This window comes from Lasiodiplodia theobromae (assembly GCF_012971845.1).
Source record: "Lasiodiplodia theobromae strain AM2As chromosome Unknown scaffold_27, whole genome shotgun sequence".
NCBI lineage: Eukaryota > Fungi > Ascomycota > Dothideomycetes > Botryosphaeriales > Botryosphaeriaceae > Lasiodiplodia > Lasiodiplodia theobromae.
The window spans coordinates 16638-41022 of record NW_023336477.1 but is presented as its reverse complement, the minus strand read 5'-3'; the positions used below and the strand labels follow the sequence as shown (position 1 = coordinate 41022).

The 24385-nt window shown below is 55.6% G+C and overlaps 9 protein-coding genes across 9 annotated transcripts; 4 read left to right on the top strand and 5 right to left on the bottom strand.

Annotated features, from left to right (window-relative positions):
• Positions 1–608: 608 nt before the first annotated feature.
• Positions 609–938, top strand: LTHEOB_8442 (DNA-binding protein SMUBP-2-like; the record flags this gene model as incomplete). The annotated part of the gene is made up of 1 exon (XM_035517920.1): positions 609–938. One exon carries the CDS (start codon positions 609–611, stop codon positions 936–938), a length of 330 nt encoding a protein of 109 aa, XP_035370148.1.
• Positions 939–1809: 871 nt separating this feature from the next.
• Positions 1810–2324, bottom strand: LTHEOB_8441 (uncharacterized protein; the record flags this gene model as incomplete). Its single annotated transcript, XM_035517919.1, has 3 exons — positions 1810–1979; positions 2029–2187; positions 2240–2324. The coding sequence occupies 3 exons, from the start codon at positions 2322–2324 to the stop codon at positions 1810–1812; spliced, it is 414 nt and encodes a 137-aa protein (XP_035370147.1).
• Positions 2325–4360: 2036 nt separating this feature from the next.
• Positions 4361–5521, bottom strand: LTHEOB_8440 (uncharacterized protein; the record flags this gene model as incomplete). The annotated part of the gene is made up of 1 exon (XM_035517918.1): positions 4361–5521. One exon carries the CDS (start codon positions 5519–5521, stop codon positions 4361–4363), a length of 1161 nt encoding a protein of 386 aa, XP_035370146.1.
• Positions 5522–11231: 5710 nt separating this feature from the next.
• Positions 11232–12462, top strand: LTHEOB_8439 (Mg2+ transporter zinc transport protein; the record flags this gene model as incomplete). Its single annotated transcript, XM_035517916.1, has 3 exons — positions 11232–11349; positions 11428–11587; positions 11640–12462. The coding sequence occupies 3 exons, from the start codon at positions 11232–11234 to the stop codon at positions 12460–12462; spliced, it is 1101 nt and encodes a 366-aa protein (XP_035370145.1).
• A 441-nt stretch (positions 12463–12903) lies between these two features.
• Positions 12904–14492, top strand: LTHEOB_8438 (Mg2+ transporter zinc transport protein; the record flags this gene model as incomplete). Its single annotated transcript, XM_035517915.1, has 2 exons — positions 12904–13454; positions 13517–14492. The coding sequence occupies 2 exons, from the start codon at positions 12904–12906 to the stop codon at positions 14490–14492; spliced, it is 1527 nt and encodes a 508-aa protein (XP_035370144.1).
• Positions 14493–15464: 972 nt separating this feature from the next.
• On the top strand, positions 15465–17575 carry LTHEOB_8437 (WSC domain containing protein; the record flags this gene model as incomplete). The annotated part of the gene is made up of 2 exons (XM_035517914.1): positions 15465–16607; positions 16676–17575. 2 exons carry the CDS (start codon positions 15465–15467, stop codon positions 17573–17575), a joined length of 2043 nt encoding a protein of 680 aa, XP_035370143.1.
• Positions 17576–18713: 1138 nt separating this feature from the next.
• LTHEOB_8436 (uncharacterized protein) lies at positions 18714–19451 on the bottom strand (the record flags this gene model as incomplete). The annotated part of the gene is made up of 1 exon (XM_035517913.1): positions 18714–19451. One exon carries the CDS (start codon positions 19449–19451, stop codon positions 18714–18716), a length of 738 nt encoding a protein of 245 aa, XP_035370142.1.
• A 1109-nt stretch (positions 19452–20560) lies between these two features.
• Positions 20561–21540, bottom strand: LTHEOB_8435 (Glutathione s-transferase; the record flags this gene model as incomplete). Its single annotated transcript, XM_035517912.1, has 3 exons — positions 20561–21013; positions 21085–21185; positions 21288–21540. The coding sequence occupies 3 exons, from the start codon at positions 21538–21540 to the stop codon at positions 20561–20563; spliced, it is 807 nt and encodes a 268-aa protein (XP_035370141.1).
• An 871-nt stretch (positions 21541–22411) lies between these two features.
• Positions 22412–24385, bottom strand: LTHEOB_8434 (Alpha beta hydrolase fold protein; the record flags this gene model as incomplete). The annotated part of the gene is made up of 1 exon (XM_035517911.1): positions 22412–24385. One exon carries the CDS (start codon positions 24383–24385, stop codon positions 22412–22414), a length of 1974 nt encoding a protein of 657 aa, XP_035370140.1.

Sequence of the window (24385 nt, the reverse complement as noted above, 5' to 3'; positions counted from 1 at the left end):
CCCCCACGAAAATCTTCGAGAAGCTTGGTATTACGACTCCTGTCATTCGCTTCGAGTCAACCGACCTGGCTCTCAAGAAGGTCGACTCCGATCTCAAGCGAACGAGGCGTCGAATGCTCGCCGAAGCCGATGGCTAGCGCGAAGAATAGCGGGATCCTCGAGTGTAACTATGCCTCATCTTTTTCTTTTCAAACACAAAACAACGTATGGGTAGTTGAAGCTATCGTCCGGACGTATATGTAGAATTTTTAATTCGACATTCTCGTCCGGACGATAGCTTCGACTACCCATGACATGAGCAAAAAAACATATCCACACTAGCCATCGGCTGCGAGAGAGGACTGTAGGAAAAGCCGGCAGCTTTCTAAGTCTAAGCTTTCCAGGAGTTCGCTCACACGGAGTTCGGCATCTGGAAGAGTAAAATCTTGGTCGACCTCTAGAACGGCCAAAAGCTGAAGGAAGGTATAAGCTCGATCAGCAAGTCGTTCACTGAATATACGTTGAACTTGGTCCAGAAGCTACTTTCGGCGGGATTCGATGCGACGGATATTCTCGTGGTGACACCGTATGCTGCGCAGAAGAGGCAGTATATGGGAGGCTTGCGCCACATGAGCGCAAAGAACGTCGTCTGGGCTGTAAAGGCTCACGGCGAACTCAAGATTACCACGGTCGACGCTATCCAGGGTGGAGAAGCGGTCATTGTTATTGTCGACCTAGTTGCTGCAGGTGAGACGGCTTCACCCTTCGTCCAAGACTACAGGCATCTGAGCGTCGCTGTCAGTCGCGCTCGCGATGGCTTGATCATCGTCGGCGATTCGAAGAGTGTCGACCAGGATACACTGAAAGACGCCACGGCAGCAAACTCCAAGACCAACAAAGTCAAGAAGCTCTCAAAGAGAGACCTGTACACTTCTATTTTCTTTCAGGCCCAGAAGTAGGAGTGGGTTTTCGCGGCCGACACACCTGAGAATGCTGGACAGCTGTGGTTGACCGACTACACGGAGGAGGTCACCACGAACACTGTCAATGAAGACTGGCAGAACGCGACCGGCGATACCTTCGCGGCCGGTGACTGGAACGAGAATGGAGACTCTGGTGGCAGCGGGTCGGGCAATGCCGGTGATAGCGCTCCCGTCGAATGGTGATGGGTATGGACACCTCGGTGCTGGCGGCGACTTGACGATTACCTTTTCCAGAAGCTGTAGCTTCGTCCACTCTTTCAGAAATTCATTAACTGGAAAGCTTTTTCTCTATTTCAGTTGACGACTGGGTCCTCGTCCATTCCTTCAAGAGCTTTTTACACGATAGCGCAGGCATTTCTTTGTCTGACCTTAGGTGGCGATAGCGACTGCGGCAGACTTACATCTGCTACTCTATAGAAATCAGAGAGAAAAGAAAAGGGGGGGATATGTCCCCATTCCACTCTTTAACAATGTCTTGCCTGCATTAAGTGTGAAGTTGGACGTGACAAGTATCATGGAAAAATTTTGAAGTTTAATAGTCCCATTCCACGTAACAAAACGGACGAACGTTCGCCTTCGGGTCCGTGTTACTGGGCCGAATCAGCGTAAGCGATTTCAGTCGAGAGCCATGCGAGATGGGCGGTAAGTCTACACACAGGAAGTCTTGATAAGATGCGGTACTTCATTCTACACTGGACGGGTAACTCGATCTCCTTTGAGTGGTAGTAATGGTTTTGAGAGGAAGTAATGTTTGATCTATTATCACTAAACTCGATAACTTATAGCATGAACTCGTGGAAGCGACGACACCGGACCCTTGACCTTGACCATCTCCAAGATCCACCGATTAACCGGCCCTGCAGCCAGTCCTGCCAGCGAAATGAGTGATGAAGTTGTTAACCATGCAGTCGATGGCGGCCTTGCCAGCGGGGCCGGCGACCTCGTTTTGATCGACGACCCAGCTGTTGACGGCCGAGCTGTGGTAACACGCGATATTGTTTTGAATGGCAGCGCAGTCTGGGAGATGTTAGTCAGGAATAGAGGCTGCGGGCTGAAGTAGCCTTACTGGTGGCAGGGTCGGCCTTCTTCCAGAACGACTCGCAAGCGACCGCCTTCATGTCGACGTTGGCCTTGCTCGTCGAGAAGGCAACGCGGTAGCGCCTCAGGCCGCTCTCGGCCCAGTTGGAGATAATGGCGGCATTGACGACGCAGTCATCGCGGGCCTCTGTTGCTCAATCGTTAGGTTTTTGCTTCTTGGGTATGGGCTATGTTCTTACCAAGGGCTTCAGCGGGGGCAGCTGCAGAGGAGGAGATGAAGAGACCGAGGACGGCGGTGGTGACGGCGGTGCTGAAGAACTTCATGGTGACTGATTGTTGGAGTGGAAAGACGTTTGAGTTCTTGCTGTGGATGTCGGTGCTGTGGTGCTGAATGAATATTCGAACGAATATCCCGTCTCCTTATATACTGTTCCCGCAGCACACTTGATCATCGTTTGGCACACTGAGTTCGGCACTTTGCACGCAGCAATGCCACTCTCAAACTCCCACGTCTACCTCACCAAGAAAATCCTTCATCCTGCCAGAAGACGATACGGTCTTCACTGCGGTCTTTGCGTAGTAGATCTTCGGACACTTCCACCGGTTACGAGCTTGAAGTGGTCCATGAGGCGGAGAGTGGTAGCAGCGTGCTGATACCTACTGTAGTCGGTGTGGGGAATTTGCGGGTGTAGCTCCGCGGTACCAGCAAAACATCAGCCGACGGGGATGAGCGCTAACCAAATTTCACTATACACGGGGCTGGAGCAGACGGGTTCTGATTCGTACACACGTGTACGGACTACAGCAGGTCAAATGTCGGTGCGTGCGCATGGGGGCCGTTGGGGGCCATTGGGGGCCAACCCAGAACGGCAATTGCAAGCTCCTTCCAAACCCTAACGTTGAGAAGGATACCGCATTACGCCCTAAAGACTTTTCCAGAAGTTCGCTAAATCTATACATATACTTCTCTTTGTGGCTGGAGTCAAGGCTCATTACGGCAGCCTGGTCTACCCTGCCACAGCAGCTAGAACTAAGTGCGTACGGCTTCCGCGCGCCCTACCGGCATTCCATTGCAAGGCTAAGCCTTGTTGCAATACCTAGTGTCAACGTTCATGAGGTTTTGACTGCTTTGCTCGTCTCATTCCCCAAACTTCAGAAAACTCTGGCTGTCTCTACGAGTCATTTAACACCTTTTCGGGTTATAAAAACTGTAGATCCCAACATTTGTGGACCTCAAGGATCCGTATTCACATTGACCGCTCTCATCACCTCCCTCAAATCCATCAACACCGTGGCGCGCGTTATTGGAGTCTTCGGCGTACCAATCCTATTCAGCAGCATTCCGGGAGGTCCTATTGATTTCGCTGCACCTTGAGAGTCATGATATGTTCTGGCTGGCAGATGTTGCGAGAAAAAAAAATGAGATGACAGTGAGACAAAAGTTGATGGGAAATTCCAGTTGAGCAGTCATGTTTAGAATGACATCGTATTGAAGTATGGTGGAGGATTCAATTTTCTGTATTTTACGTGTTTTAAACCTTGTAAGTGCAATGTATGGTGTCAATACTGCTGCCTACGTAGAATGAACAGTCAAATAGCGTTCATTCCATGAACAAAGATAACCCACGAACCAGGCATCTCTCATCCCTCATCCCAGCCCAGCACCGCCAACTCTCGCTCTCCCTCAAATCCCAACCCCCGCCGTATGCTCTCGGTGCTCTCCCCGTACTCGACGACGATGCACGTCTCGATCCCGCCGTCGCTCTACGCCGCCCCTGGAGCTGCTCCCCATCCCCACCCCTCGGCCCTCGTCCTACTCCTCCCTCCTCACCGCTCCCTGCCGCCGTGCTCGTCCACTGGCTGTCCATATCGTCAGTTCAAGCTTACCGACTTCGAAGGCATACAGCCCATCAACCCGCTTTCCATCGTACCTTTATCTGTAGCCGAGCGAGACTTGAATCTCGTGAATAGAGAAGGATGAGGAGTGGGACAAGGTCATGATGAATGATTTTCTCGAAACTGAGACTCGGAAGTTCCGTCGATGGTAAACCTTGGAATAACCTGGAAATTCCAACAGGCCATAAGGAGCTATCACTTCGAACCTCTCTACAGACAGATCCAAGGGATTGCAGTTTGATCTGATAAGAGACAAAGTAAGTATCTTAGCTGGTCCACTTTTGATTTTACTCTATTTCCCCTCGCTCGCTGATGTTCTACGTTCCCTTTGATATCCTATTCCTTCAGTTACGAGACGTAAACGCGCATGTAGTGGTGATTCCAATTTAACAGGAGTTTTTACCCAAAGAACAAGAACTGAACCGACTGCCCTCCCCTGAGAAAATTCAATGTACTAGCTCGCCTCATCTTTCCTCCGCATGCTGAAGCTGAGCACACCACTGTTCCTCAATCGGCGACTCCAGCTCTCCAAAGTACCGCAAGATATCCAACTCCACCACAGGCCCATCTCCGCCGCCCGTCTCCACACGCGTCCAACTCAACGACACCTTCACATTACACGTACGAACCCGACACCGATGTATCGAAATCTTGCCACCGCCAACATCCTCCCACCGCCTCTCCAACCCCACCCACTCGCTCTCAAACGACTCGGGCACCCCCAACTTGACATGCCGACACACAAACACGCCATCCACCTCCTCCGCCGCCCTCAGCCACCCCCACACCACCTCCCTCGTCACCCCCATCCCCTCCCCCATCCCCTCCCCCATCCCCTCCCCCATCCCCTCCCCCATCCCCTCCCCCACCCGCACCCCGCGCGCCACCACCACCCTCCTCCTTGCCCAAACCAGCTCCCTCCACTTCCGCGGAAACACCAACTCAGCCCTACACCCCTCCCTCCCACACCCGTACCGAAAATCCCCCGCCGTCCTCCTCTTCGCCTCCTCCCGCAACGCCCTCATCCGATGCCACCCCACCACCTCGTGCTCACACACCGGCGTACCGCCCCCCTCCCCTCCCTCCGTCCCCCGACACCGCCTTAGCTCCGGATCGACCCGCAACTGCGCGGGACTGAACCAGTGCCTCGGATGCGCCGCGACGCAGCCCGCGCACGCCCTCGGCCGCTCGTCCAGCACAGGCCAGGGACGGAAGTTTAGCGCAGCGCGCTCGGCGGCGCAGGTGGCGAGGAAGGCGCGGCGGGTGTCGTCGCGGGCGAGGCGGTGGCGGAAGTCTTTGGCCGCTGCGAGGGCGGCGCGGTGGGAGGAGGAAAAAGAAAAAGAAGGGGTGGTGGTGGTGGGAGAGCTGGGAGGAGAAGAAGAGAAGGGGGCCGGGATGAGCGGGTTGTGGCGGAAGTCGTTGCTGGTGGCGCGGAGGGAGAGGATGTCGGCGGCGGAGGAGGAGAGGTGGTAAGTGGCCAGGTGGGCGAGGAGTTCGAGCGGGAGGCGGTGGAGGAGGCTGTGGGTGGCGTTGTGGGGGAGGGCGGCGGTGTAGGCGGTTTCGAGAGGCGGTGATGGTGGCGGTGTGGGAGAGAGGTCGGGGGAGGGGAGGGATTCGGGAGGCATGGCGGGTTGTTTTGGTGGTGTGGATGCATGTGGGAGGAGAGGTTGCTCGGGTTGCTGAGAGCTCTCCGCATTGAGGTCCATGGTTTCTGCTGTGAATATGTGGGCATGTAAATTATAGCAGTATTTAAGGATAGAAGTCTGGTAATGACAGCTATGCCACGAGTAATATGACAACATTGCAGGTGTGGGGGCTATCCTGTCAGAAGCGACGAAAAGCTGGTGCCTGAATGTAAGCGTTAGCAGCTAATCCGTGCGTTTGCAAACAACCATGGTTGAAGATGCCACTATTTCTTATTACCCCGGAAAACACCGAAAGACAGATGTAAGCGATGAGCCACCATTTTGCGAGACATTTCTTTCTTTTTTGGAAAAGTGTCAAAACACTTCAGCAACGATGGCAAGCGTGTGTGGGTAAGCATCATGAGGACTAATATATTTTATCTGTCTTAGGTTTAGCGCACTGATACGTGAGCCATGTAAGGCCGAATTTATAGCTCAGAAACCGCATATATGTCTGTGTGTCGTTGGCCTCAATGAACCTTATCCCCCTTGCCAAGATCTTCGACTCCTCCCTAACCTCCTCCGCGATACCCTCCTTGATGCCAAGATCCACGAACCACTGCACCGGCATCTTCCTTAGATGCGCAAGATCCTTACAAGTGTCCAGCAGTAGCTCCTATATCTGCGTAGTTACATCCTTACGGGCATCTGTTACTGATTGCCGGCGCAGATAGCTTATAAACTCCATCAACTGTTAATCCTTCTTCCTACCCAACAACACCAAAGGCGACGACATGAGGGCCTCAGGCGGCATGGCGGAGCTCGGCGGGGTCACTGGACTAGCCGCAGAAGTCGGCACAGGCGTGGAATTGGGGTATATATGCACCTGAGCGGCTGGCGCAGGCGACGAGGACCCAGTTGGTGAATCGCAGCGAGGCCTCCGCCTCTGCCGGCCACCACCCTCATGATCGCGGCGAAGCTCCCATTGACGGATAAGCAGTTGCTCAGGCGGGCAATTGACGGTAACATTGTGTTGAACAGTGCAAAGTGATTGAATTGTACACTGCTTTGTTGAATCTGGTTTGGATCCAAGAGATCACAAACACAATGTTCCCGTTGAGATAGTGTTTCTCTGCGTGTGTTAACAGGAAAGTGAAGCCTGATTTGACGCATTCAATGTGTGTGGCCCATTTGTCTTTGTTGTATGCTGCTTGAAAGAAGAGAAGATCAAGAGAAACACGAAAGGATGTTTCTTGAGAGTCAATCTCTGGTGTGCCCAGTCTTAACACAATCCTGTGGGTTTTTGCCAAAGCACAAGTCTCACAGTTAATTGTCTTTGGGCTTTCTTGTGGTTGCGTAACCACTACACCATTTGTTGCTTCTTCCAGGTGAGAAATTACTTTAGGACCTGCATGAGCAAGAATCTCATGCCATTGTTTGCCTGAAGCTTGACGAGTTGCAGAAAAGGCTGAGGGGATGTTGTTTGCTGGTCCAGTGGTGTTGTCTTCCAGGAGAAAGTGACCATTTCGCGAAATCAGCTTGCAGAATGGCTTTTTCTTGGTGTACAACTGCATCTTCTCAGTGTTCCAATACATTGCGCTGATTCTTCATCAGCGCATCAGTCCAGATACGAAGGCCCTCCGCCGTGACGTTTATGTGAGGGTATGTGCTAAATCTGTTTTCTTCTTGGGCCCTAAACCGTCACCTAAAGCGGATGAGGCCCGGCGGCGACGTTCTGTTGCGTATTTGGCAGTAGATTCTGGTCCAGGAGGACCCCCCCATGAGCCCCAGGAGCTTCCAGATTAGGTGGTTGGGTCACATCTTGGGTCGTATCTTGCGACCCAAAGCCCGCAGGCGGCGGCATATCCAGCTGTGAGGATGTCGGCGGCGGCGGCGGCGGCGGCGGCAGCGAAGAATCGTTCAAGAGGACCTCACGAACCAGCTGGGTAGCTGTCATATGGCCTCGCGGAGCCTTGCGCGGTCGCTTGGGCGTGGCGGAGGCCTTAGACGCCTGCTGGGCGCGCTTCTTGGTCGGTTTTGGTGGCATCTTGAAGGTCAACACCACGAAGATCGTCTAAAACGGAATGACGATAGGTGGTGGAACGATTGCACGAAGAAATAAGAGCATGGGTTGTGAGTACCAGGCCGTACATCTCCTGGCTGTGGGCGGTCCCGGAAATCTCTATGGTGTAGGCCCTGTGGGGTGCAACTTCGTCCGCAGTGCACCAGTGCCGTGGGGGACATGGACGCTACATTCTCGTCTTCTTCCCCTTCACCCTCGCCGCTTTCTTCCTCCGTCTTCGACTGGCGCTCTTGCTCCAGGCTGTACATCTTCCGTGTCCGCTTCACAATTTCATTCTTCGACTTCGAGATGTTGAATAAGACCCGGTTCGCCCACGTCGAGTATGTGGTCAAGATGACGGTCATTGCCGTTGCCGGGTTCTCGGAGTGGAGGCCATCTGGGTCGTCCTTGGAGTTCCCATCGGACAGGAGGGCCGATCGCGAGCTGCATGGTCGAAATCCAGTACTTTCGGCTTGCGTCGTTTGCTCTCCCCGCCTTGTAACCGTGGAATTTACGGACAACGAGGCCGGACTCGGAAAAGTAGTTTATCCAGTCGTTGATGAAGCTGTCGATGAGGTGAGGCTCCACCATGAGGACGATGTGACGGTAAGGGCCCTTGGCCGCCTTGGCTCTGCGGCACGAGTGTAGGGCATCATGTCGATCGCCTTGCCACTGTCCGGGTCGTCGCTTACCAGGGCAGCGCACTGATCGGCATTAGTATTGTGCACTTCGCGAAATGATCCCGGATGTGGGTAAATGCATCTATCTCCTGTGATAGAATCCAATTCATTGCTAAAGTCAGTTGAATCCATTTGGATATGGATAAACGGCCCGGTTGACTGAAAGGGTTGAAGAAATGGGCGAGGCCTCGGCCTCCAGTTTCGAATCCTTCTCATTCCTCAGGACATTTTCAAAGAAGTACTCTTGCTCTGCAGCCGCGACAAGAAGACTGCTCTACCAGTGGATGTGCACTTCAACACTCGAGCCAAAGCCGCAAGAGACGTCTACATGCGTGTTCATGTAAAATGAGCGGCTATCCATTTTGGCGGCGATCTTAAGCCAGATACCATATTTCAAGAGGATCAACAACACCAGGGCCGGCAGGCGAATACCGGAGATACCGCCTGGTGGGGCTTCTCAAGCGGCTGGTCCTCGCTGAAGACAGGCGGCGGCGGGCTGCTGCGGAGGTCACCACCAGAAGCAGGCGCCGAACAGTCCAGATCGATGGCCTCGCTCGCTGCGGCGCCTGGAGGAGGCTGGCGAGTGAGGGCCCAGACCTCATCTGGCGCGACTGTGGCGATTGCTGAGGCACCACGGCAGTAAGCACGATACTAGGCCACCGGCAAGGATTTTGCGGCGTATTTGGTAGAGAGAGATCGGCCCAGAATCGCCTCCAGGAGCCTCATCAGGAGCTTGTGGGTCCGGCAGTTGGGCCGCGTGTTGGGTTGCCGTCCGGCATGCCGACTGCCCAAAAGACCTAGCAGCGGCGATAAATAGCTTACGAACATCTCCGGTGGCTTGCTTTGTGAGGCTCGGGCTGATTCGGGGAAGTCATCGGCTCCTGGTGATCATCTTCAACTAAGGCGAGGTCTCCGGTTCCAGCTGATTGCGGGAGAGGTCATTGGCACTGGCTGATTGGATCTTATCGGCTCCAGCTATTGCGAGGCGTCTCGGGGATAGCAGAGGCCATGTAGGCTCTCTGCGAGCGTTTCGTGGTGGAGTTCGGAGGCATGGTGAGGCCGAATCCCCGAAAATGACCTAATCCGGCAGGAATATAGGCAGCGGAGCGGTTACACAAACAGGTTGTGTGGGTGGGAAGGACGGTTTTGCGCGCAATTGGTGGTGAGTAACATTTTTGCTGTGGCTCGCTAACAGAGTTTTACACGCGGCAGTGCGGACGGACCCCCTTGCATAAGGCGTTCATGCAAAACCTTGTACATGGGTGGACGAGCGATTGCACGAGTAAGTCGGAAGCGGCTGGAACAACGTTTGTGGGGGAGGTGATGAGTTGCGGGGATGAGTACGGGGACACGGTTGTTGTTGATCGGGGTCGCCAATGGATTTGTGACCGCACGCGGTGTAATCTCGGTGGCGCCCGGGAAGTGACGCTCGCAGCCAATGAACAGGCAGTAGTGCAGCGTGCTTTCTTCAGATTGTATGTTCCACTTGCAGAACAGGTTTAAGATTTCAGTGTGACTTGTGTATATTACATCCGTCGACCGTGCCCCCCAGCAGGCCTGCACTCTTTCATTGGTCTTTCACCGGACCCTGGAGCGCATCACGAATGATGCAAGATCGTATTCCGGTAGCACTACTGTCATCATCCCCGTTGGTGCGGCGAGGTGACAGGCGCCAGTAGTGCCCGCTGTAGCTTACACTCGGGCCGTGATTAGCCTTTCGAGCCACTGCACCGCCTTGCACTAGACGCGGGAAGCTCCAAACATGTACTATTTCGGTGAGACTGCTAATTCAGAGAAGAGGCCAAAAGATGCTCAGTAGGTAGAGAGGGTGAAATGACGGCTTTGCACGCACCGATCGGCATACTCCTCCAGCCACTGACCTAAGGCGCATTAGCAAAAGACGTCTGAAGACTTTTCTGACCAGGAAACCAATCCTTCAGATGGCGTCCTCGATTCATGTAATTACCCGGCTTGGTGTTGACTCTGCGTGCTTCGTCAGCTTTCAAGTGCCGTGCCGCCTGTCTGTGACTGCTCAACAGTCATCTGCCGTGTCTCCACAATGAAGATCGTCTTCGGCCACATCGTCAGCCGTGTTTAGGTGTTTTAGACTTTTGCCCCTGCATGGATTCTAGCACTCGTTCCTGCATCTGGCGAAAGCGGGCAGCCAGGATACACCCTTCACGCAAGAGGGTTCGCATTAAAATCAGGCCATTCCGCACTTGCCGATGCACGCCTTGGGCCGGAAACCATGGTCAAACCGCGCCCATGCTGTCTTCAGCCTACGGCGACGATAACAGAGCCCGTGGCGTCCAGGAATAGCCTGGTGACGATTCGGTTTCATCTTCTGGCGGAAGTAAATCCGGGTAGCCTGTGTCGATCTAGCGACGGGCGTGGCGCTGCGACTACTGCCCGCCACCCCGCACAAACCCGACGCCTGGCACCTGTTCCCATTGGCTGCACAGCCGGGTGGTGACCACGCGGGAGCTAAGGCGTGAGGCCCAACGCTGACGCCCCAAAAAGCGCAGGCTCGCCTGATTGGTCGATATCCTCCTCATTAGGCCCATATCAAGGATGCGCCTCACGGATGCGTCCGAGTCGTGAGGGCGTAGCTGAAAGGATAATGGGCAGATGATGCGGCAGAGCTGTCGCGGCCCTGATTGTGGGCTGCGATTAGCGACCCTCCTGCCACTAGTACTTGATAACTGTACCTGGCGGCAGATCCTCCGCATATACTCTTGCTGCTGCCTCTTTACTTTTTCTCCCTTCCTGCAAGATCGACCCGTGGTTGAGAAGCTCCTTCGGAAACTTCGAGATTAGCTTCTGGATGAGAGTGCAGGATGGGTGCGGCTGAAAACATACCACAGGTGAGGAGTCTATCGAGAAGCTCGAGATTGAGTTTCCTGCTGAACTTTGTCAGTTTTTGCCAGAAATATGGGGCCTGTACGTCTTCGGATGCATCATATTCGCCATGCGATTCATCGTGCGCCTACGCACGGTAGGCATCACGAACCTGTCAGGCGATGACTACTTCGCCATATCCGCATGGGTCTTCTACACCGTAGACGCGGTCGTCGTCGACAAAGCTTGTACGCACCACCAACACACTTACCCGCATCCCACATTCCCTTTGACGTATCGCTGACGAGGACCCCCCCATCAAACAGACCACTACGGCACCAATGTCGACTTTACCGAAGAGCAGTTCGCGGCGATGTCGAGCTCCCAGCTCCACGACGTCTCCAAGGGATCCAAGTACGAGCTCGTAGCCTGGTTCTCCTACTCGGCCCTCATCTGGTCCATGAAAGGAACAATGATCTTCTTCTAGTACGCCGAAGCCTCCCCCCTTCTTCCCCTCCACCTCTAACCACGTTCACAGCCGCCGCCTCACCTTCGGCCTCTGGCAACAACGGCTAGTCAGCTACCTCAGCGCCGCCTGCGTCCTCACCTACATCGGGGTCCTCCTGACCATCTTCCTCGGCTGCCGCCCCTTCAACCACAACTGGCAGGTGCACCCGTCGCCCGGCCTGCAATGCACCTTCCGCACCCAAAACATCGGCGTCGTCTCGTCCTTCAACATCGCGACGGACCTGGCCCTCCTCTCCGTCCCACTGCCCCTCCTCTGGCGGCTGCAGGTGCCGGGGCGGCAGAAGCTGATCATCGCGGCGTTCCTGCTGACCGGCGTCTTCGTGATCGCGGCCGCTGTTATTCGTATTGTTATCACGCTTGGGAGTAATCCGAGCACGACGACGATTAATTTGTGGGGCGTGCGCGAGACCATCGTCGCGCTCGTCTGCGTCAACGCGCCGATGCTGCGACCGCTGTTTTTGAGGAGGTTTTGGAGCATCGAGCCGTGGAAGGCGAGTACGCGCGGCGAGGCGACGACGATCACGGGCGGCGGCGGTGGTGATCCGTCGTCGCTGTCGGGCGCGTACGGGCAGCGCAGCAAGCATCGGTACAGCAGGAGTCGTGCGGAAGGCAGCTCTGGGGTAGCGGGACTGTTCGGGTCGGGCGGGAAGCATCATCATGAAGATGAGAGTCTGAACGATACCGGAAGCGAGGAGTACATCATGCGGAACATGGCCAAGGATCACGCGGACCGGGTGGTGGTCGAGGTCGAGGTCGAGATCAAGAGCGAGCAGCGGAAGCAGGGCGAGCGGACCGACGTGGAGATGGGGAACTCGTGGGGGCTCAGGGATTGAGGGGTTTGCGAAAATAGTCCGGGGTCGCTTGTCTGGTCTGCACGACAGTCTCATTTGTGTGAACTTTCTTTGTTTTGTTCGAGCATGTTTTCTTTTTTTCGTCCCATGTGTGTCGCCTTGAAGATGTGGATGAAGTAGTTCTTAATTAAATGCGGCAAGGAAAGAAATGAAGTGTTCCTTTCGCGCTGGTCGCACAGCATCCGTTCGTCGCACAAGGCCCTCCGCCCTCAGTCAACCTCGCATACGGCGTGAGACCTCAGGGCTGAGACAGGCGAAGCTGCGTGTAGGAAATTGAACGACCCTTGCAGTCGTCGGCGTCACTTTTTTTTCAGCTCCCCTGAATCCGATTGAGACTTAACTCGGCCTACAAGCCTCGACTCAGCGCCCCCTTCACAGACAAGTTTCTCGGCCACCAACATTTTTCACCAACGACGTCCGACCATGCCTCTCCGGCTCGACAATGATGTATCGGCGAAGCAGGTGGCCGACATGAGCATTGCCGTCGTCAATGGTTGGTACAGCTATTGCAGCGACGATGACAACAGCCTCAAGGACAAGCTCGTCATGCACATCTGGGAGAAAACCGCCTTTGTGGCCTTCGCCATCAACGCATTGAACGACTTCTTTTCGAACCCATTAACTCGGACGCTCTGGAAGAACGAAGCTTTCGCCACGACGAAGGAGCTGGTCGAAGCTTGCTGGAGTCTGTATTCCGAGCTAAACACTTGCCTGGAACGAGCCAAAGACGAGAAGCCTCCGTGGCCATTCCGGCATATGAGTGTCGAGGAGATTTGCGCCAAGGTCGATTGCTTGCACAGTGCGCTGGTACTGCTCCGCTCGGTTCTTGAGAAGGCTTCGCAATGCGGCTCAGGAACGCCGGACGCGCGAGATCTGCGAGGAATTCAGCATCGCCTGGATGACGTTGCTGCATGCGTCGTAGAATACGAAAAAGTTCTCTTTGGCGACCTGTCGAACTATTCGCCGGTGGAACGGTAAGTGACGAATCCCAGAGGTGCTGATCGAGAGGAAACTGACTGGAACTGACGGAGAACAGACGAGTCACTTCTTTCATAGACTTGGGCAGTGCAGCCAGAGCTTCCCGCGACGCCCGCTTGACCATGGAGACTGTCGAGATCTGTCTTCCCCACACAGAACACCCTTGGGATTCGATGAATTGGCGGCCTGATTTGGACACACTGAAGGAGGGAAGACCCATGTCCCCCGACCCAGCACAGGACGATAACTTGATTCCGCGTTCTTCGTCGGAACTTGACAAGTGCATAATCTATCTCGAAGAGCTACTGCAGCAGCTGAAGGTGGTTCAGAAGTCTGGGGATTCTGGGTCGCCACAGGATTTTGCCGCGGAGTACGCGCAGATGAGAAAAGCACTTGACAGTCTGATTCTTGGCGAAAGAGAGCAGAAGCCCCCTTCATCCAGGAGACAATCGTTCCAGATCGCACCGGTGAAGGCCTACCTCCGTCGCGCAAAGTACTCCTGGAAAGACTGGCTCTTGCTGGGACCCATCATGAAGCCCAAAAAGGAAACCTTTACAATCGCCGAGCTGCACGAGGGTGGTCAATGTCCTTTTCCGAGCTGCGGTGCTCATTCATCACACTCGAAGGAGGCCGCACAGTCAGACACGCAGGCAAAGCAGGAGCATTTCAACGAGAAGCGGGTGTTCGAAATCCCTGAAGGCGTATCGAACAACACCGCCACGGTGCCCGGAGAAGATTCGACGCCGCCCGCCAGATTGCTCACTCCCGCGCCCAGCGCGCCACCCAATCTTTCCTTCACGACCATCTACACGGAAGATGACGATTCGTCGTCCTGCCACTCGTGCTCATCCCACGAGTCTGCTTCCAGCTTCTGCGTGGTCGGCGAGGGTTCCTCAAAAGGGCAAAGCCCCTCGCTTGCCAAAGAGGCATCGCATTCGACAGCGCAGATGCCGTGGGGGCTACCCGAATGCATTCGTAGCATGCCAAAATCAGCGACCGATGCGGTGCGTCTGTGGACGACGCTGCCGGAGTGATTGGCAGGAGGCCCTGCATGGCGTTCGTCTACAGCTCGGTGTGGCGTTCGAGAAGCGGAGATAACGAGTACTCGCAAGCAAAGGGCCGAGGGGTCGAGGAATGAGCAAATGCATGGACTCGGCATTTCCTTTATTTTTCCTTGGGCAAAAGTGCCGACAGCATCACGCCAGAGCCTCAGCCTTATGCGGCCCGGCTTATCGGCATTTCCTTTTGGTGAACCTTGAGGGCACATCCGGAGGTCAGCATCTTGGTAAACGGATGGTATTGATTGGTTCAGCGGGCGACGTCCGCCGGGGGGCCAGGCTGCCACGCCGCACGGCTTATCGACTTTTTTTTCTGCAGGACCCAGGCCCCTCGCAAAAACAAATTGGCAACAGAACCTTGTCAGGATCTCCACTCTTACATGTTTAAGCTTAGTAGCTTGAGGGATGCTTTCTCTTGCCTCCCGAACCCAAACTTTTCATCATCTTCTGCCTCTTGTATTCTCTTTTACAATCGCAGGAAACGCGGCTGATTTTCTAACGAAGACGCGCATACGAGGTGCTTGGCTCGTCTAGTCTCGCGCTTTATCGATTCTAATGCAAGCCAAGACATTATTCTTAGGCCGTCCTTCCCGATTAGGAGAGGTCGAGCCGTGTGGCCCGCAACCCTCTCGCACCTCTTGAGCAGAAACGGGGCCGTTGTGGCTTGCCGTACCCTGCACATCCCGATGCCCCTGCTGCACGCAACAAGTCGGTTTGCCGGACATGCATATCTAGATCCCGCCACGAAGGAGCAGGCATACGAGGTAGGATTTTATTGCAATATATGCTCGCAAACGTCCGCAAAATATTCCCCTCACCATGCATTATCGTGCTCTGCCCGCCTCTTTTCCCTTCTTCTCTGTCGTTCACCAGCACGCCGCTCGCTGGCCGTGATTCCATCCTGTCGTTCCCCTCGTACCCTTCCTCCCCCAATTGCCCTGGTCCCCAATGGCAAAAAAACATCCCTGCCTGACCCTCGCCTGGGTCACCACCACCACCATCCTTCTCCTCCTCCCCACCGTCCTCGCCGCACCAACATGGCCCTCCCCCCAAGACGAACTCGAAGACATCATGTTCCTAACCAGCGGCCACCGCTCGCGCGCCTTCCCCGCGCCCATCCTCCCCTGCGGCGTCTCCTCGACCGGCGACCCAGGCCGCGTGCAAGCCGCGGAATGGATCCGCACCGCCTTCCACGACATGGCGCCGGGCAGCGTGTACACCGGCGTGGGCGGGCTGGACGCGTCGATCGCGTACGAGACGCGGTCGGGCGAGAACCTGGGGCCGGCGTTCAACACGACGCTGGCGGCGTACGCGCCGTTCCTGAGCAGCCGGTCATCGATGGCCGACGTCATCGCGCTGGGGGTCTACGCCGCGGTCAGGGCGTGCGGCGGGCCTGTCGTCGCGGTCAGGACGGGGAGGGTGGATGCGAGGGCGGCGGGACCGCAGGGCGTGCCGCTGCCGCAGAACTCGGTGGGGACGTTTCAGAATCAGTTTTTGCGGACGGGGTTTAGCACGACGGAGATGATTCAGCTGGTGGCGTGCGGGCATACGTTGGGCGGGGTGCATGCGGATGCGAATCCGGAGATCGTGCCGGCGGGGAGCGTGGCGGATGATGTGGTCAGGTTCGATACGACGGATGCGTTTGATAACAAGGTCGTGACGGAGTACCTGGCGAATACGACGCAGAATGCGCTGGTGGTGGGGAGGTCGACGACGAATGGGAGGAATTCGGATGCCAGGGTGTTTGCGGCGGATGGGAATGCGACGGTCAGGGCGATGGCGGATCCGGAGACGTTTAGCAGCGTGTGTGCGACGGTGCTGCAGAAGATGATTGAGGTCGTGCCGAGTGGGGTGACGCTTGGTGATCCGATTGCTGTGTATGATGTCAAGCCGAGCGGTATGCAGTTGACGCTGTTGGATGGAGGTGAGTCTATTAAAGTGACGGGCGATATCCGTGTTAGGACTACGGAGCGCGCGGCCAGTCAGATCGAGAAAGTTCAATTGGTGTATAAGGACCGGGAGGGAGGCGATGGTGGAACTCTGGACACTGAGTCGTCAGGGTCCGCGGCTGGTTTCGACGACACTTTCGAGGTATGCTTCGATTGCAGCAGCTCCTCCTCCTCCTTTTTCAACCTGGCATTCCACTGACGTGCAAGTAGTTCTACGGCGTCTCCGCAAACATCCCCTCAGACTCCTCGATATCATCCTTCAACGTCCTCATCACCCTGACATCCGGCGAGACCGAGCTCCACGACAACAATGGCAACAGCTTCCCCCTCCAAAACAGCATCATCTTCCAAAGCCCGCAGAGCTGCCTCAGCGGCACACTAATGACCATCACCGCCGCGGTCCGCAGCACCGCCTCCTCCGCACCAACGCTTAACGTCACCTACGGCGTCCCGAACTCGCGCTCCGTCCTGCCCGTCCTGACCGCGTCCACCGTCTCCATGACGAAGGGCGCATCCATCGGCCCGTACGATCTCTACTCCGCCAGCTACACCCTGACGGCCGCCCAGCTCGACTCCACCCGCTTCGACGTCAAGCTAGCCAGCGGCGCGACCGACAGTTTCAAGAGCTCCGCAGACCTGTCCGACACCTGCGCCGACCTCAGCCCGGACCCGCCTTCATCGTCGTCCAGCACCACTGCGGCACCTCCGGCATCCTCGACCTCAGCCCCAGCCTCCTCCTCCTCCACATCGGCCCCCGCCTCCTCGTCCACAACCCCGACAACAACAACGCCAACAACACCATCCACCTCTACTACTCCCACCCCCACGCCAACCGTCCTCGCCTGCCCGGACGCCGACGGCGCCACCTGGGCCACCGCGTCCGGCACCGCCTTTACCATCCGCTGCGGCAAGGACTACCAAGCGGGCCAGATCGGCGTCACGTATGTCGCTGACTTCGCGGCGTGCTTAGCGGCGTGCGTGGGCGCCGACGGCTGCGAGGCGGTGGCGTACGTGGGCGACAACGTTAGCGGCGGGAACTGCTATCTGAAGAATGAGGCGGTGGGGGCGGTGGATAATGAGGGGGTGTGGGGGGCTGTGAGGGAGGGGTGATGGGTGGTGGGGTTCTTGCTTTTATTTAATGATGTTGATACAGGGCTGAAATGATTAATGCGTAGTATATAGATACGAAAATTGTTAAATTGGGCTTGTGGGAGCAGCTGGAGCTACTTTCCATACAGTGATGCAAAAAGTGAGAGACAAAAAAAAGGGGGCAAAACTGAACCCCGCTACATGCGGGTTAAGCTCAGAAAGACTCTTTGGGACCGTCTTTTTTGTCTTTCCTAGCCCGTTTTCGAACCTTCGACCTCTTTATCACCCACAGAGGACGGATGGAAACTTGGACTGCCTTACGTAAACCTTCAGGCTCTCATTTAACCAAGCACCACCTCTTCGAGCGTGACTAGCATGCTAGAATGGCTGACTGAGCGGCTTATGTATCGACACTTCTCGTACCTGCGGGCCATACTAGCTAATCCCGAGACCCGAGACAAGCGTAACGAGTGCAGGGAAGCGAGGACATGGCCGTGACGTTTGTATCCAGTGAAAAGCTTCAAGTATTCCATAAGAAGATTTTACGGAGCATCCAGAAGAGATTCGCATCAAGAGCTCAAAGTCATTTAACTAACAATCTCCGCAATCACAGTTTATATTTCAATATGGAAGGAAGAGATTCACTTCATGTCATGAGGAGTTGAAGCGATTATCAGGATGTGAATCTCGAATAACTCATTGTGCATTCACGTCCAGATCATAGCTTTCACTGCCCACATAAGCCGAGTGTCGTTCTCACAAAGAAAACTGCTGAAGTAAACTTACCCTTTGTTCTAAACCCCACTATTTTTGACGACAAGCTTAGTCAGGTACTGCTCATGGGACAACATATCACTCACAACAACAAAAAAAAAAAAACGGGTGGCCAAATTGTTACTTTCAGCGCCAGGCGGCGCCAATGGAAAATAGTATATGGTATCATGCACAGATGTCTTAGTACAGTAAGGAAACAGACCCCATCAGGTGGGGGGAAAGAATCGTTCCAGAGATATCTCTCGCTCTCTCATCGCTCATGCAATCGTAATAAAGCAAAAAAGCCGAACCAGCAGCCAATGTCCCAACCGCCTTTTCCCCAACCCTTCCTCACCCCATGCAAACGCATTCAGAACCCCGCGATCGTGTGTCGCCTTTCTATCCTCTAAACCACACTCTTCCTCATACTCAAACCACCCCTGTTCATCCACCACATAACCGTGCCATACGTCGCGGTAATAAACCACAACAGCATATTCGTCAGATCGACCCACACCGCATGCTTCATGCGGCGGATACCGGCATCGTACTCAGGCGCCTCATTGATGTACATGCGGCCGAAAATCCCGAACACGACGACCCACAGGATAAACAGCACCCAGTCCCACGCGAAGAAGAACAGGCTCTTGACCATGGGCAGGAAATACACGAGGCACGTGACGGCCGCGAAGCCCGCGACCACCTCGGCGTACACCCACTTGCTGTCGGCGTACGCGCCCGCCTTGCGCGCCGCGTCGAGGTCGACGCCGTAGAGCCCGCACACGGTGAGGGCGAGCACGAATTGCAGGAAGCGCAGGAAGACGCGGGCGAGGAGGCCCGGCAGCCCGCCGTGGTGCGAGTAGCCCGAGAGTTGGTTGAGGGTCATCATCGTGGCGCGTTTGTCGGGTGTTGTTGTGGTGGTGGTAGTGTCGCGGTCGCGGTGGTGGTAGTAGTGGTTGCGCGGTGTTTGGGGGTGTCGGTCGTGCTTGGGGGTCTCAAAGTGTTTTGCGAAGCCGCCGGTAGGGGAGAGAGGGACGTTGTGCAGAGGGTACTGCGGGCGGTGGGTGTGTTTGTATTGTTGGTGGGTTTTGTGGTCGGTGTAGATGGAGTATGCTTCGCGGCCGAGCTTGACGGCTGTTAGCATGGTTTCGATCTTGTGATGCGTATACGATGATGACTTGTGCAGTGCGCTGTTCGATCCGGCGAACTGGGGGGATGCGCTGGATACCGCCGTTTTTTTCTATGCGTGCTCGTGTGGCGCGGGAGTGACTTACAGCACAGAGTCTTCAAGACCTCAATGTGTGTGTGGTGTTGGAGGATGTCCAAGATTTCTGAATCAGGCGACCAAAAGTTGGCGGCTGGCTGGCAGTGACCTTATACTTGTCTCGGGCGGACAAAGGTCAGGAACAAAGTGTTTGTGGGCTTGTCTGAGGCGACAAAGAAACAAGCTTCTTCGGTTTAGAAATTATTGGTGGATAAAGAAGACGAGTGGCGGAAACAAGGAAACAACCCAGTCAATGGGGGATTGACGCTCCTCGGCGCGGTTGGTGTGATGCGACAGCGAGGGAAGCAGCAACGATCACGGATCGGAGCTGCGGTTTGCGTTGGAGAAGGGAAAGTTGGAGTGACGGTGGTTGGGAGGGCAAGCGGCAGTGGGCGTGCAACGAGGCCAGCTCTTATAGCAGCACGCAGCGCGCATTCCTGAAACTGGCGAGCGTGGAATGGTGGCTCTCGTGGGCGAGAGGCTTTCGGGCGAGGCGCTGGCCAGCCCACACGTCATGGTCCCTGCAGCTTCAGTCAAGATCGCCAGCCAGGAACGATTGGCCACCAGCCCTCGCTGACAGATCGTCGCCTCGTCTTCGCGCTGTGCGTGCGACAGCTGCCTGCATCTCCGCGCACACTCCATCTCTCGCTTTGATTGTTTCATCATCCTCGAGCGGCCACTTGTTGCGGGACCGTCGCGTTTCGGCTGCACGATTGGCTCTGAGCGGCCCAGCGATCGCGCGGGGGAGGGTCTGCGGCTCAAGTCGGAAGCGCGCAGCTCCACCACCGACTAAGCGCCCAATATCCCCAGCGCCTCGCCGTACGACGACCGCGACAACATTGCTCGATCGCCCGCATGCAGCCTTCAAGCGCAAAAAATAAACACCACATTCTCCGCTGCCGACTTCCGAAAGTGGATACTCGAGACATGCATTACTATTCATAGCCCGCGCGCCTTTCCGCGCGCGTCTTCCTGATCTGCCCACTCACTCAAGGCGAGCTGTATTTGTACCCGTACTGCTCCTTCGCCTGCCTCGCAATCTCCGCCAGCTTCTCCTCGGCCTGCCTGAACTCCTCGTCCGTCTCCATCCGCTTCTTGTACTCGCGGTTGACCAGCCTGCTCTCGGACGGCACGTTGGTGCCCGCGCGCACGGCGGGCCGCGCCTCGACGCGCTCCCACCACTTGTACAGGTTCGGAAACTGCTCCAGGTCGATGCCGCCGAAATAGCACACGTTGACCCAGCTGAAGTTGGCGATGTCGGCGATACTGTACTTGCCGCGGCCCGGCCCGACCAGGAAGTCGCGGTCCGCCAGGTGCGCGTCGAGGATGCCGTACAGGCGCTCCGTCTCGCCCACGTAGCGCTGCGTCGGGTAGGGGATGCGCTCTTTCGCCATGCGGTAGAAGTGGTTGGCTTGGCCTTGCATGGGGCCGACGCCGCCGTGCTGCATGCGGTGTTAGAAAGTGTCTGAGATCCAGTAGATGTGCTGAGTGAGAGAGAGGGGTAGTAGCATACCTGCCATGCCACCCATTGCTCAGCGCGCGACAGATCCTTCGGGTCCTCAAAGGTGAATTCGTGCTTAGGGTCGTAGTGGCGCGTCAGATACGCCAGGATGGCTGTCAGATTCACACGAGCTGATTAGCAGATGGGATTTTCCCTGAAGGATCTACGACGACCCCGCAGCACAAGCAACGCAAAGCCAATTGCTGGTCACATACCGGCACCCTCTTGCACGGGGAAGCTGTCATTGTCGTGGTCCACAATCACAGGGATGCGTCCGTTCGGTCCAAGCTTGGTGAACCACGGCTCCTTCTGGATGTTCTCCATGATGTTGATGCTCTGCACCGTGTACTCCAGCCCGTACTTCGCCTTCAGCTCCTCCAGGAGTATGCTCGCTTTGTGTCCATTGGGCGTGCCGAACGTGAGGAGCTCGATGCCCTTGTTTGCGATGAGGCCAGATGGACGAGACATGATGGTTGGTGGTATGATTGCTGGATGGAACGCGGTGCGGGAGGCGTGGAAAAGGCGGGGAACTGTGCGAGAAAACATCTCCACGAACGGAGGGAGGGGAACCCAGGCTTTATGGATGAGAGGGACGTGAGAGTTGAGTGGTGAGCCTTAGAGGGCACCCATGACGTCTGGGATCAAAGGGGTTCCGATTGCTCGGACCCGAGCTCAATCGCTGCCTCTGGTCGCCTTGGGTAAAACATAGCCGATGGCATTGTGTGGATCGCTGGTCGATTTCAAAGCAGTTGATCGTGTAAGCGTTGTTCAATTTCCTCGTGTTACCGGAGCTCAAGGAAGCTATCGCCGGTCGTCGGCCTCGGAGCTTCAAGCGCTAAGCTTACTAATGTACCACCATCCATCAGCGGACGAAAATAATACCATCATACCTGTCCTTTCATGAAAGACATTTATTACTCTTTCTAGATGATTCGCATAAGCAGTCCCATACTGAGTAAGAAGCGATGAATCGAGTAAGAATAAGCCGGCGACGGCCTCTTGTCTGTTCCAAAGATGGTCTATATAGCCGAAGACTATACCGAAATGAGTACTGTTGCTTGAATATATTACAATGAACGTAGAGCAAAAATAAATATGAATATAGCCAGTCATGTTCACGCAGCCCTCATCGCATGACTGAAGGCTGCCGGTCCACAAACGCAAAAGATCGACACTCAAATCCAGAAACTCTCAACTCCTTGGGCAACGCCTTTTCCCTTGGTTTCCTCTTCGTGCTCGTCTGAGCTCTCCGTTCCGGCTTGCCTTTTTTTCGTGGTACGTTTATCGGAGGCCTGGTCTGCCACGTTCTCCCCTTCATTTTGCGAGCGAGACCCCCTTACTACTTCTTCTTCTTGCTCCCCTTCTTTTTTGAACTTGATTCTCCTCCGACTGTTCCGACCGTCCCTGTCCCGCTTCCGCTGACCAGACCTCCTACCGCTTTTCCCGCACCAAGAGTGATTCCCTTCGAGCCAAACTTCGTCTCGGGCTTGCCTTGGCTTATTAAGCTGCTGAAACTCCCACGGCCGGGGCTTGTGGCAGGAGGCGGGGGACTCGAGTCCGTCCCCCCAACCTCGTCTGAACTCCACCAGCCCTCTGGACGCGATGCATCTGACTTGTGAGACATGTGCGATTCGATATGCGAGCCTCCTTCAGACGGAGGTCTTCGCTCCAGCGAGCCACCGAGAGGAGCTGACGCGACGCGCTGCGGCCGGAAAGAGCCTCCAGAACCTCTGAGCTGAACGGGGGAACCAAGTGTTGAGGTTTGATGCTTGCGAGGTTCGAGAAAGGGTGACGATTGCGTGCCGCTAGCTGGAGCTGATGATGCTCCAGAGGGCACGTTTTCGGAGATTTTGCGTGTGGACCGGGGGCTCTCATCGTCATCTGATAAGGAGGCCGTTGGATGGATCTGGACGGTGTTAGACGGCGTGTGGATTTTATAGGGACCGAGCTTCGGACTGCTACCAGGGCCGGCGTATTTATCGAGAGCGGCGTAGACGTGTGGGAAGACAAGCTCCTCAACATTGTTAGCCCACAGGAAGTCGAGATGCTCGTAGTGAGGAATCTCCTCAGCTACTGTATGCCTGGGCAGTTCCTTGAGCATGATGTTGATGTCAACCAAACTATCGCTTCCACCATAGACGAGCACAATAGGCGTCTTGATGTTGCGCGTTGGGAACTTGGGGACCTTGTAGTATTTTGCGTCGTTTGAGATCCTCATGGGAGCCTGCATTTCGTCATCGTACATCTGGAAGGTGCCGTTCCGGATGATCTGGAACCAATGCACAACCGTCTTGACGCTGGAGAACGAGTAGAGATGCGGATACGCGGCGAGTTTTTGATGCGCAGAGATGTTCTTCGCCGTCCAGCCAAACAGAAATGAGAGCGAACCGTCGATCAGCCGTACAAAGATTGGCGGGTAGAGAATGCTCTGCCACATGGTCGTGCTGGTAAGGATAGCGCGCCGTCCGAAGGCCAGGAAAAGAACGTCGGGAGAGGACTTAACGAGCGTATCGACAATGCCGCTGCTCATGCCCTTGGGAGACATGGCGGGTGCAAGAGCGACAAAGACATTGACCTTCTCATTCAGCGTCGGGTGAATCGACAGAGCAGCGAAGGCCTGAGCGGTTCCCTGCGAGAATCCGACATAAGAAAGCGACTCCTGGCCGGTAGTAGAGAGAATGTAATCGATGGAATCCGGAATGTCGTGGAAAGCGAACTGGTCCATGGAAAAGTTCCAGAAGCGGTTGTCGGTGGGAGCGTCTCTGGTTGACTTCTTCGAGTACTTGTTGCCTCTGTTGTTGCCAAGCCACACATCGTAGCCGCGCTCAACGAGCATGAACGGAAGACATCTCTCCTTCTCGGTCAGGCACAGCCAGACCTCGCTGTTCATCATCAAGCCATGGTGCAGGTAGACGACGCGCTTTTGGATGCTGTTCGGCCCGTGGTTCACTCTCTGGTCCTCCTCTCCGCGTCTATACGCCAATCTATGCAATCCCAGCAGATATCCATCTCCGGTCTGTACGATGTGCTCCTCGGCGTAGTACCCGAAGAGCTCGGCGAGTTCGACAAAATCGGCGGCCTGGGCGATGGAGGTGACGAGACCCTTCTTCTTGTTGCGCGAGCGACGACCTTGCGGCGACGACAGGTAGTTGAAGGACCTGCGCGACGCGCGGTAGAACAGGTGGATGATAGGACCGGGGAGCGCAAGGGTGATTATGCGAATGAACGCCTCGAGAGCGATCAGGACGAAGCTGCCGAGGAGGTAGACGTACTGCAACGGGTGCAGCCGTCCAATGAATGGGACCTGAGGCAT